Source organism: Cnephaeus nilssonii (assembly GCF_951640355.1).
Source record: "Cnephaeus nilssonii genome assembly, chromosome: 5".
In the NCBI taxonomy this organism is placed as follows: Eukaryota; Metazoa; Chordata; class Mammalia; order Chiroptera; family Vespertilionidae; genus Cnephaeus; species Cnephaeus nilssonii.
Window position 1 is genome coordinate 38201931 of NC_137076.1, and position 13965 is coordinate 38215895.

The 13965-nt window shown below is 39.9% G+C and overlaps 1 protein-coding gene across 1 annotated transcript in view; it reads right to left on the reverse strand.

Moving 5' to 3' along the window:
* Window positions 1-13965, reverse strand: part of GALNTL6 (polypeptide N-acetylgalactosaminyltransferase like 6) — a gene marked incomplete at both ends in the record, with an annotated part of 964759 nt that overhangs the window by 176653 nt on the left and 774141 nt on the right. Inside the window, one exon of the mRNA XM_079773123.1 lies at window positions 11638-11821. Coding sequence (XP_079629249.1) covers window positions 11638-11821 — 184 coding nt within the window. The remainder of the gene's footprint in view (window positions 1-11637; window positions 11822-13965) is intronic.

The following is a 13965-nucleotide window of genomic DNA, read 5'->3' on the forward strand; positions in this document are numbered from 1 at the left end:
CATAGGCTCACAGCGAGTCTTTATCTCTTTCTCGCTCCTATTATTCACATGCATCCACTTTCTTTGAAAAATAACTTAAAGAGATTTACAAGCAAAACTTATACAGTCAGGCATCACTTAATGATAGGGATATGTTTTGAGAATTGAGTTGTTAGGCAATTTTGTCACGGAGTGCACTTATACAAACCTAGATGGTGTGGCCTACTGCACACCTATACTGTATGGGATAGCCTATTGCTCCTAGACTACAAATCTCTATAGCATGTGGCGGTACTGAATACTGTCAGTAATTATAGTACAATGGTAAATATTTGTGTATCTAAATATATCTAAACATAGAAACAGTACAGTAAAAATATACATATATATCAGTAACACAGTTGCTTATTATCAAGGGTTATGTACTGTACATAATCATATGTGCTACATTTTTATACAATCTGGCAATAGTTTATCCTAGCATTACCACAAACATGTGAGTAATATATTGTCCTACATTTAGACAGTTACAACATCATTAAGCGGTAAGAATTTTTCAGCCCTATTATAATTTTTTAAAAGATCTTTTTATTGATTTTAGAGAAAGTAGAAGGGATATATATATATATATATATATATATATATATATATATATATTCATATTCACACACACACACACACACATTGATGAGAGAGAAACATCAACATTGATTGGCTACCTCCTGCATGTGTCCTGCTGGGGATTAAGCCAGCAATCTGGCATGGGCCCTGACCAAAAAACAAACCAGCCACCTTCAGGTGCAAGGGTCGACGCTCAATCACTGAGCCACACTGAAACCATTGCATATGTGGTCCATCATTGACCAAAATGTCGTTATGTGCTATATGATTGCATATATATAACTATATATATAATCATCATCATCATTAAAATTATAATTATCTTATATAATAAAATCCTAATATGCTAAGTGTCTGGTTGTCCATTCAACCAAGCAAAGTGTAAAATGCTAATGATATGCTAAGGCTGCTCAATCACTCACTATGATGTGTACTGACCACCAGGGGGCAGACAGTCAACCAATTGACCAGTCACTATGATGTGCACTGACCACCAGGGGGCAGATGCTCCTACTAGTAGGTTAGCTTGCTGCTGGGGTCCTGCTAATCAGGACTGAGCGAGATGGGCCAGACACGCCCTGGAGCCCTCCCACAGCCCCTCCCCAGCCCAATCGTGCACCAGTAGGGTCCCTTGGCCTGACCTGCACCCTCTCACAATCTGGGACCCCTTGGGGGAAGTCGGAGAGCCAGTTTCAGTCCGATCCTGCAGGCCAGGTCGAGGGACCCCACTGGTGCATGAATTTGTGCACTGGGCCTCTAGTCATAACATAAAATACTAACATAATAATAATGATAATATAATTATATCTATCTCTCTGTGGCAGAGAAATTCAGAACTAGAGACTTTCAACTGCCCACTGTCCAGCTCTTTGGGTCACATTATAAACCTTTCTGTCCTGATTCTTTGCTCAGATCCAGCCTCATATTGGTACCATCAGACCACTGCCCACTGATTCCTGGATACAAACTCAAGTTTTTATTACTTCTTCTAATATAAACTTTTAAGATGTCATCAGAACACCTCATGTAAAGTTTAGTTTTCTTACTGGGACTTTCAGATCTGCACATGTTCTTCAGGCTTGTGATGCTTATCTACCTGCAGTTCTAAAACCATAATCTCGACCACATCCACTGACCCATCACAGCCCTACCCTCAACAGGGCCTTTTGGATAGCGCTCTCACAGTCCACAACTCCCATTGGGTTCCAATTGGTGTCTGGAAAACAGATATCCCTAAATTCTTATAGCATCTTGGTGTTTGTTAGAAATGGACAGAACTGAAAGATCAATATCATTATCTAGTTAAGAACTAGCCTCTTTGTTAAAGATATTGTTTTCTCCTGAATTGTGGTCTTAAAAATGGTTTTGTCATTCATAATATAAGTGATTCCAGGCAGCCTTTTGTTACCAGATAGTGTTTTCTAAAACATTCCTTTATCATCTCTCTTCCTTCTACGTGAAGAATAAAGGCCTTCTGAAATTTGGTTTCAACCATATTTTTTTTCTTTATTATATAACACTCCCCTTAAAAAATGTCCACTGTGTTCAAACTTGTCTGTGGGTGAGACCCTGCAAATACTGTGATTTGCAAATACTGTGGTTTGCAAATACTGTGCCATAGGAGTTTTCTCAGCTAGTATCCTTTTCTAAAAGACTGTTACCTCTTATTCAAATACACATAGCCTTGTTGGACCATTTCCACTCCTGAACTTAATATTTACTTCATCCATTCAAAAAATATTTATTGAGTGCCTGTTATGTGCTGGTACTAGGTGCTAGTGATGCAGCGCTGAATACAATGAGTCAAACGGTCCTCCCTGACCTCATGGAGTTTCCATTGTAGTATCAATGTTAGCAATGATTAGAGGGAAATAAGGAGTTGTTGACTTGAGAAGGGAAGTAAAGAGGATAGCAGAGCTGGAGCAATGGAGCCTCAGATGAGAAAGCAATGCTGAGTAGAGCCAGACCTTGGGTCTATATTCTTCTCTGGCAAGGAAGGCGAAAGTTGGGTGAATGGCAGAGGGTTCTGCTCGTTTCTACTGTGCTCCAGTATGATGTTGTTATGGGTAGAGTAAATGTTGCTGAACCTTGGGCACTAGGAAGGGGAGCTGTGACGATAGTCCCATGGGATCACGGAAGCTTCCTCCTTAGGTAAATGATAGCAGAACTTTGATGAAAGAAGGCCAAGGAGCCAGAAACAAGAAATCTGGACACACTGTGCTGATATTATGGAGCACTGAACTAAAAAATCAGTCCAGACAAGGTGGGCATATAGGTAGACTCATGTCACATCTTGGGGGGTGGGGGACACAGCAGTCACCACACCTGTGATAGAAAGATGGACTCAGAAAACCTGTGCAGGAAGCACAGCAAATGGTTAATGGTTGCAACAACAGGTATGTGGACAACAAAAAGTCAGTACTCCAAGTTGGTGCATGCCACAATTCTTTAATACCTTGGAAGCCACTGCTAGATCTGAAGTGGTGCAGGCTTATCAGTAACTAATGAATGGCACTGGAGGTCCAGAGGTGACCACTGACGTTGCCCAGAAGGGCTTGGGGTGAAGAATTCAGTCTCTACCTGGCTATGGAGGATCTAACTAACCTGGTAGCAGTGAAGCCCAACCAGGGATGAGTCAGAAGTCAAAGGTTGAAGAGGAGATGTTACCCAAGAAACAAGGAAGGGGGCAGTTAGAACAGAAGTCATGGTAAGGGTGTCCCAGGGTTCTACCTGGACCACAGTCCTGAATGATGGGCAGACAGGGATAACATTCTATCTCAGGATGGAGCACTAGGTCTTACCTCCTTTTGAAATGGCATAACTTACCAGGTCTCCTGTGATAGAGTGACCCTTAAAGGCAGTAGGAACAGAAACAAGAAGTTCAACAGTCCAAACACATGGTCAGAAATCAGAAAGAAGGCACCTACTGGCTGGCTGGGTGGCTCAGTTGTTGGAGTGTCATCCTGTGCACCGAAAGGTGGTCAGTTTAATTCCTGTTCAGGGCACAAACCTAAGTTTCAGGTTCGATCCCCAGTTGGGGTGCATGCGGGAGGCAACCAATCAATGTTTCTCTCTTTCTAAAAATCAAGAAAAACATATCCTCTGGTGAGGATTAAAAAAAGAGGGCACCTAAAAACCAGAGTCACTTGAGGAACTCAGAGATCTCAAGAGAGCAAGGCAAAGGAAAGAAGAGCAGGGCAGCACCCACAAAATAATGGTAGCGACTGTTAATTTGGGAATTACTTTTGTTGATATTATTCTGGGTGCTAAAAATGGGAGGAAGTAATAGGGGCCATCTTGCTGAGGTGAAGATCATGCCCCCTGGGTAAGGGAGGAGAGAAATAGTCATTTCTGGGGAGCATGTTCTGACAAGGGAAAAGCATGCTCACATCCCTTGGAGAGAACTGTTGATTCGATGGCAATTCCCCCAGAGAGCCAGAGTCTGCCAACCAGCAATGGGGAAGGGGTTTGTTTACAAATGGGAGAGATGGGTCACTAACAAGTTTGCTTTAGAACATCTCTGCCTATGTTGCGATGTTTCATTCAAAAAGACATCTTCAGTGGAGTTTCATTTTGGGCTTTTGGGGGAGGTTGGTTTTATTCAATGCTTTGATTAGTTTTAAGACCCTCAAGCCATTTCTGTTATTCTCATCCTTGGTAGATTAGAACACCATTTAGAAATTTGACACTATTTTTCCCTAAACATTTTGTCCTTTTGTGCTTGTCAAATATTGAATTAGATCTTGTTATAAACAGACTAGAAGCTGGCATTGTTGACATTTCCTTCATTAGGAAGAAACTGAAAGCTGACATTGCAACCTATCAGCTCTAGTTTGCTCGCAATAAGGACACAGTATGGAGAATGAGGCAATCTGTTTCCTTTCTTGCTCTCATTACAGACTCACTAATGAAACATCAATTGATAAAACTACTTCACTTAATGGGTGCCTACATTTCTCTTCCCAAGGAGAGGAGGGGAAAAGAAAAGTATTGATTAACTCTAAGATTTAAAGTCTGAATGAATGAAAGAAGGCATTGATTTGAATTTAATGAGATTATTGATTAAACATACGATTTGAAATCTGAATGAGTGAATGAAAATGTTGATTGGAGTCCTGATTTTGCCTCTTATAACATAACTAGAGGCCCGGCGTGGGTACTGTCTCTAGGCCTGGCCTGCGATCAGGGCCATCTTCCCCAGCTGCCTGCAACCAGCCCTGTCCCCCACTGCCACCCACCCCCAGTTCCCTGTTCCCTATCAGGTGATCAGTGCCTGATTGGTGCCTGAGGCCTGGGGAAGGGACTGAGAGGTTGGCTGTTCTCTCCTGCTTGCTGGCCCCACCCCTGCTGCAGGTGGCCATCAGGTGATCAGAGCCTGCCAGCCAGGGAAAAAAACCAAGAGGTGGTCAGTGTGCCTCATAGTGACTGGTCCAGTGGTCGTTCTGGTCATTCTGCCCTTAGGTCAATTTGCATATTATTATATAGGATTTCTTTGCTTCTCACTTTCTTTATTTTCAAAATTAAAAAAAAAATAACAATAGTCCTAGCCAGTTTGGCTCAGTGGAAAGAGCGTTGGCCTATGGACTGAGGGTCCCAGGTTTGAATCCAGTCAAGGGCACATGCCTGGGTTGTGGGCTCAATCCCCAGTGCAGGGCATGTGGGAGGCAGCCAATCAATGATTCTCTCTCATTGTTGATGTTTCTTTCTTTCTCTCCTTCTCCCTTCCTCTCTGAAATCACAAAAAAATATATAAAATACCTAAGTAAATAAACAAACAAGCAAGCAAACAAACAAACAAACAAATAAGTAAATAACAATAGCTATTTTCCTTACTAGTACACCAAAAGATCATTCAAGAGGTCAAATAGGTAATGTGCAAATGCTTTACATACTGCAAAGCACTCAGCAAATGGCATTAATGAAGTAGTTTATTTGGTTAGATTAACCGAGGGACTTCTGGAATAATGGAAAGTTAGGCGAGAGCTGTGGTTGGGATTTTGGAGAGCTAAAGTCTGATTTCACTCTCCTGGAACTCATTCCTAGACTAAATCAATGAATATATTTTCTAATATAATCACCTCAAAAATTTGAGACTTCATTTTCAAAATCTTAATTGTAGAAAATAATCTGGTTGGAGACTGAGGCAGCTCATACTATGGTAGCTTGTATGCATCAATTTGACTTTTTGAGGAGAAGGGGGAAAGTTTGGAAACAATTGCTTGAAGATTACAGCAAACTTTGTGAGAATAATGATGTAGCTTGAGAAGTAGAGTATAAACAAAGTTCTCCCACCCTACCAAACTGACACTCCAGGCTTTGGAGGTGGCCCAATAAGGAGCTGGAAAAAAAAGCAGGGGGTGGGGGGGGGAGGGAAGAAGATGAGCAATGCTCAATTCAACTCAGAGGTGAAACAGAGAAGAGCTTTAAAGTGATCACTTTTCTTTACATCTGACATTAAATTCATAATTTGACCAGTCTCTATTTCCATGGGGAGTCAGTTTCATTCCTTATTAATTTTGATTAAATTCACAATGACCAATATTATGTCAAAACCCACATGCAAAAAGTTTTGAGTAAGTGACTATCTTTACTTTGAAATTCTGAGTAAGCTAAGGGACAGTTGAATCCCCATTGCAATTTACCCAAGTGGGATGTTAATATCTTGAATGTCAATTAACGCAATCAAGAAGATGTTGACCAAAGCTAGTCATTCCTTCTAGGCAGCAAGTAACTTGATCCTCAATCTGCTGTTCTCTTCTTTGTATTAATAAGGTGAAGCTTCTGCACCCACCAAGGAGAAAGAGCCCCACTTCCTCAAGGCTGGTTAGCCCAAGTTTGGGTCAATGGTCTTCTGAGCAAGGGGCCAGCCAGATCTCAGCCCACTCCTACCCTTCCACCAGGCACCCTTGTGCAAGAACATTCTATCTGTATAAGGCAATGCTGGAATGACTTTGGTTTACCCAGTGTCCTGTACAGGGAACGTATCTTGAGACAAGGCTGGTAGCAAGAATTGGTGAAGGCCAGTGATGCTTCTAGCTTTGTGATACTCATTTACCAGTATGTGTTGCTGCTTTGGGGAAAAAGTGATTGTATTCTCTAAATGTTTTTTTTTTTCTTTTCTATTTGAACATGGTTATTCCTTAAGCACTAGAGAATGTGTCTTCTCTGAGTAAAAAGAGAGGTGGCAATTTCCATGGAACAGTGGGAATCCTTAGGCCTGGGTTCTTCTTCAAATTTCCCGTATAAACTTTGAAAATTGCTTAATCTTTTTGAGACTAAATTACCTCATTTGTAAAAATGCAGACAGTATTATTTATTTCATAGACTCGAGACAAAGATTAAATGAGTCAGCAATATAAGCACATTTCCTAGCCCCATGCCTGACTCATAGTAGTAGACATTTAACAACTCTTAATTACCCGACCTGCTCCCCAGTGTGGAAGAAAGAATGCAGCACCGAAAGGTGAGAGAGCAACCCCAGATTCTAGTAGAAGCTGTTAAATATATTATTTGGGACACGGGATACGTTACTTAGGCTTTGTAGAAGAAATTTGAATTGTCTCTATAGTTTATAGCTTGATAAATTTATGATTATTTGCACATTTTTTTTTCTGATTCAATTCTATTCTAACCTTAAATTTAGCATGTTATATTTGTTACCCAAGAGACACTGACTTTCTCATGGTGTTGGCCATACTCCTGTATAGAAAAGAGAGTTAGAAAGTTTCCAGGAATCTCTCTGCTCTCTGTCCCTTGAAAGAACAAAGGAAGACACTGTCAGTAAATCTTTTGAAGGCATTCTACTTCCTTGTAACAGTGACACACTCTGTAACAGAGAGGTTGAGTTTTATCCATACTAGCATGAGAGCTATGCTTCATACTTCTGGACTGCAGAATCAGGCCAACAGGATTCTATATTTGGTCCTTAGGCCTCAAGGGACCTTTGGTTTTTGAAGTGCGAACCTTCAGGTGCCTCATGACAGGTCATGGACATTGTTATCCATGTCCTAGGATATTTCTGGACTAGGTAACTGGCCACAATGAGGAGTGACTGAATTCAAACGGGTGTGTATGTAGACATCGGGCTTTCTGGACATTTGTGGCCTGTGAAGTCCACCTCCGAAGCATAGGTATCCTTATTTTTATAATTTCGGGAATCAGTGTTATACAGAAGTGGAAAATAGAGGGTGTCAGTCCTCACTAATAATTGTGTGTATGAATTTCATCCATAATGATCAAAATGCTAAGTTTGAGAAGTCTTTGAGGAATTGTGGAGATCTATCTGAGGAAGATTAACAGAGAAAAAGTAATTTTTCTACAATTCAAAGACAGGACAGGGGTGGGCTCTGAAAAATACAGTGAACCTGCAAAATTAAATGGACTGCTGAACTGATTGTGAGTACCCAGCGAAGGAAGCATGATCTCTAGGAACCAGTGCAATTCCCTTGAAATTAGCTGGTTGACAGACTCATGTATTAGGGACTGAGTATCGGATATATTGGATCGACTATTTCACATTATCTTTGTGAACAAATTGGGGAAACATGGATGAGACTGCAGTAGTCAAGTGAATTTACATATATCGAACAGTTACATCAGTGAGCATGCTCTTTCATAGGATTCTGGGGATGGAACTGGAAAAAGTTCCTCTTTTTTTCCCTTTTGGGAGGGATAGGCTGTTTTTAAATTTTAACAGCTCTATCATCAAACAGGAATTAGACAGTCTGCTATCGAGGAGGAAAAATTTCTCTGTCAATTAGTCCAATAGAATGTATTGTCTTTTGAGGCAGCCAAAATATTATGTCCCTGAAGAGTTTAAGAAAATGTTGGTCAGCTATCTTAGACATTGTCTAGTGGTTGCTTGTGCTACCAGGTAAAGGGAAGTTGGACAAAGTAATTTCTCCTGGTCCTTTCTAAACTTCTGATGCTGAGATAATGTTGAAGTTAGTGGTTAGAATGCAAAAGGACATCTTTCCCTTTGTCACCACAACTAAAGGAGCATAATGTGTTTTGTCACATAGAAAGGGCTTACATTCCTAAGTGCCCTGCACGAGAGATAAACCGGGAATAAGGAAACCTTCTAAAAACCATGAATAATCATAACAAGAATTTCCTAAAAGCATTACATCACGAGATAAGACACCAAAAACAGGAGAATATATTTTTTAAAGACAAGAACATTTATCAAATGTATCCAATCCAATCAGAATTGTGTCTGCCATATAATAGCTTGAACTATGAATATTGCATTTTCTCTCATATTTGAGGAGCACTTTGTCTGAAAACTAGAGCTCTTTGCAAACATAAGTAATTTTTCTGTAGTGTTCAAAGTTATCTGTGAGCTCTCCTTTTTCTTCCTAGTCAGAGTGATGAAGGCTTTGATTCCTAGTTAGGAAGTTAGTAGATTTTAAACTCTCTTAATGAACTATATTGCGAAGTATAGTTTATATCATGACCCAGGAGCATATATACATTATAAATGGAATCAAATACTTGAGAAGTAATACTTATACTTACATATTAGTATAATACTCTGAAACTTTCAACTCAATAATTAAATACTGTTTGTGCCCCACTATTTTCACAAGCTTTGCAGGTTGAAAAACACTACTGTGGTCAATAGTGATAGTCATTGAAAAACTCAAATAATGGCAGAATAAATAGGAGAATTCAATTCTTGTCACTTAGGACATGTGACCAACTTGCTACAGAAAGGTAATATTTGCACATATATTGTTGAAAGTCCTGGGGTTTGCAACCTATTTATATATTACTCTTGAGTTCCTTTCTTCCTATCTTTTCCGCCTCCTCTCCCCCGCCTCTCACCTACACCCCACGAAGCAGCCTCTTGAAACATTAAATACTGTGAGCGAGATACACAGATAGACTGCATTACTTCTGTGGATCTTAAAGCTTTATATCCAAGAAGCAAGTTTTAGCCTAAAGCATGTCTGTTGATGAGCACACTCAGGTGACTGCTGATAATGGAATTGCTGATACACGCTCCTGGCCTTTTGGGTAACCATTCTTTTATTATCGGGAAGGCAAATGCAGTTTTTAAGATCAAAGTGGACACCTCCTGGAAGCTACATTTATTATAAAAGGCTAAAGTGTCCACATTCATAGGAATCAAATGGATTTAAAGCAGAAAGGCAGTAGGATTCAAAGTGGAATGCAATTTGGACAGGACGATGAGGACCTAAGTAGGTGACAGGAACAAGAGGTAATTTAATTCTGAAAGGGACCAACTGCGCCGGCCTCTGGGGTTAAACAAGGTGCCTGGTATTGTGATGGCTACTTGACAAACATTTCAAGTGTCAGTGCAGGGACTGAGAATGCTTTTATAATTTGCGATCCCCTTGATAGTGTTTGGAACCCATTTATTTCTGCAGAGAGCAGGAGCTCCACTCTGCTCTTGCAGTCGGAGTAAAGTCTTTCTAAGTGGAAATAAAGTCCCCTTAGAAGGACATTCTAACCCAGTCCTATTTGAAAAGCCATCATGGATGAATTCTAGCCCTTGAAACATGACAACCTCGGAAAGTAACAACTGGACTGTGGCTATTCTGTCAGCTGCCATCTAATAACAGCTCCACTGTATTTAAGAATTTTTTTGGTATCTTCTCCCAATCCACAACCTGGCTTTAAATGCCCCCATCAGCCCGTTTGCCAGGAAGTCTGAAGAGTATCTCTCTGCCAGGCACGTTTCCAATGCTTAATAGAAACCCCTCCACTTAGGTCGCTGAAGAACATCTCTAGCAGTTTTGAATACCCTTGAAATCTTGGCCAAAGCATTTGGAAGAGTGATAAAGGATCTTCCTATTTCTTCTCAAAACCTCTCTAGCACTTTGAGAGTCTGAAGAGGCCTAAGTTCAGAAATTTTGAATACTTAATAAGTATTCTTCATATTATTTTTAAAAAAATGGGTTCTATCTCTTTTTATCCAGCAAATGTCTTCCGAAATCCCGTTTGCTTTCCCAACAGTTTGTCTTTCTAGAGACTGGAATTGGAGAAAACATTTTCCTGATGTTTATTGTAATTTAAAGTGTTAGTGTTAGTGATGCTGGGAGCATCTTTACTGCAAACTTTCATAGCCCAGATTATTAATGAAAAGACAATATTGATTTTATTGCATCTGAAGCAGACTCTGACAGAGTGCGCAAAGCCTTGATCATTTTTTTCTTACACTAAAGAAAAATATGTAGTAGTTTTTAAATTATAAAGATTTTAATGAGAGCAAAAGGGTATAGTAATAAGGAATAGATAATCATATGCCTTAGGCAATCTATGGACTAACTTTGGAAAAAGTTCATTTAGATTTATAGTTCTAATAGTTTGCCCAACTAAGCTCTGTGTTTTTTTTCTTTTTTCTTCACATGATAATTCTCATGTCCACACTAAAAGCACACAAGGATTTAGCTTTATAGAAATCAATAGGTTATTGTAAATTCTTATCTATATAGAACCTAAATTAGTGGCAGGGTTATCAAAGATTATTTATTCTGGATACATCGTTTTGATGGATTTTCCCAAGATAAGTTATGAGAACACCTATTCAGGAGCATCGCTTCCTCATAAAGGGGCAATTCCACATAGGGTGCAATACAGGCTTAAATACTAGTTTGTATTTCATATCAGTTCTCCCCAAAAGAAGAGCAAAACAGTTAATTTAAGTAATAAAGTGAAAAGAATAGAGAAACCTGAACGTAAGAAAACATCTACGAGAGTATCTAAAAGGAGAATATGCGTTCCTTCTCCATGCATTTTCTGTGAACCCTGCATTTTCTGGATTCTCACATCTGCACACTTTCTCGCACGCTTAGCCAAGGTTGGGAAGGAGTGACGCATGCACTTAGCGCAGCATGTTGATTTTTCTACAGCATGTAGGTCTGACCTTTCTCCAGTGTCTTTCATATTGTTTCCATCTGTGTTATCCCATTTTTTTTTTAGAGGTCATTTTTTCTCACGGGTCCTCCATGGACACCCTGGAATGAATTACCTGCCCTCTCTCCCTTGGCCCCTCCCTCAGCTGCTACTCACTCAAAAGGGTCGCTGGGATCTGCCCTCTGGAGCTCTGGAGGGATGGGGATTCTTTTGTAGTACATTTCCCAGTCGAAGGCGCCTCGCATGGCATCCCCAGCTTGTGCCTCATACCCAAAGTGATTGTGGTCAATGACATCGATCATGGGGCACACGATGGTTTTGTGGTTTAGTGCAATTTGGTCTGAAAAATGAAAGCACAAAATAGGAAATGACATGCCTGCCTAGGTCATCTATCATGTTTTCAGCAAAGAGCAGCCTACAGATCCCTCCTAATGCATAATGCTGGCAGCCCGGTTCCCTGTTGTCCTGAGAGCACTTTGCGGAATCTCTGCTTGAATGCTGGGCCTAACGTGATGGGACAGTGATTAGGCACAATTAGTTTGTTGTATTTTCTTTTAAGAAAGTTATGTCCCAGAGAGACTTGCAGAAGTCCATTTAGCTTTACCTCTGTCGCATTTTTGCTCTGACCTGTCCCCAATCTGTCATTCCATAGAGCATCCAACGTGTGTGGAGTATAAACAGCACTTGTGCTCCTTCAAGCATACAGCTGGAGCCTGCTCAGAAAATATTGGCCTGCTTTCTGGAGGTTCCAAAATGTAAATATTTAACACCATGGCTTTTTTAGTATCTAATCTTATAAGGGCTGTTGCCCCTAAATGTTGATAGCAGAATTCTTTGCTCTCAGGCTTAGAGAGATTTTGCCAAGTCCTGTCTTGCTACTGTTCTTTGATATAGACTCTGTTTATTAAAGCTATACATTTTTATCCTCTCTCATCACACCCCAAAATATATCAGATGGCCTGATACTACTGCTATTATTCCTGCTACATTCTATTATATTCTTGAGCAACTACTTAGGGATTTGAGCTCATGTTATTTCTAATCCTCCTGGCAACCCTGTAAGGTGGCTATCACTATCACTCCCAATTTACATATGAGGAAACTGAGCTCAGAGGAGTTAAATAACTTGCCAGAGGTCACTCATCTCTTGAGAACAAGAACCGGGATGCAACTTCTGCTCAGTGGTCCAACCCTAAAACCTGTGGTCTTTCCTGTTGGCCAGCTTGATTCTCATGCAGCAGAAAGGTGCTATCATTTTCATTTCCAGCGCCTTCCTTTTCCATGGAGATATTATTATTGTGAGATATTAATAGTCAAAGCAGATAGCTGGCATTTATATACTTTGCTCACCTAGAATAGCTATATGTGAAGTATTTCCTTCCCAAGAATGTGCATTTCATCAAGATTTATTATAACAAACTAATAATGTCTGATAGGCAGAACTTTAACGTATGACCATCTGTTTAATAATTATTCGGAATACTCAATGTGGCATGTGGAATAAAATACATTTAAGTATGTTTTAAAAATCATATTTTTTTAGATGTAATGAGGGTTGTCAACATTATTTTGATGACACCAATAAGCCAGGGTGTGGACAGGGGTTTTCATTCATTCGTTCGCTTGTTTATTCATTTAAGTTCAACAACTATTGACTGAGTAGAAATTTTGTGCCAGTCACTTTTCTAGGATTTTGGAATATAGCAGTGAATAACAATCACAAAAATCCATGTCTTCAGGAATGGAATAAAGAAATCAATATACATAATAAATAACTAAATTATATTGTATGTTAGAAGGTGATAAATGTGATGGAAAGAAAAAAAACAAAACAGGGTAAGAGGAATGTGGAATGTTGGTCTCAGTGAGGTTGGAGGTCTTATTTTTATTTTTAGCTAATTAGAAGACAGAGAGACCCCCAGCACTAATATCAAGTTCATCTCCACTAAGGGCTCTATAAGCACCCATTTTCACCTGGGCAAGCCTCATAATGGATTTTAATCTTTATCTAAATGGTGTTTCCCCATAGAGGTCTTTGACAGAGGAGACTGTCATAGCTGTGGCCAACATATTTCTCCTATCACCCCTGCAGGCATTTTAGTATGAAGGTTTCAGTGGCTTTCTTCAATCAAATTCAGAATCTGGTTGATTTACAAGTTCCTTGACCAACAAGGAGTCCCAAGGTGACCCAAAGAGAATGACTCTGTTAAATTAACTGTCAACTCTCCCTTCAAATTTCCTTTCAGCTCTCATCCAGCCAAACTCGCTTAGAGTGAAAGCAGCATGACTAATTTTTCATCTTAGACTTATGCCTACATTTCAATTTCCAGGGATCAAACAAAACAGACTCTTAATGGGAAATTGAAATTCAGGTATAATCCCAAGGTGAAAAATGAGCCAAGAATCCGCGTGACTCCGCCTGTTTTTTTCATTTTGGATGATGTGTCAAGACACTGATAAAGGAAAATAAAAAAAGATAGTGAT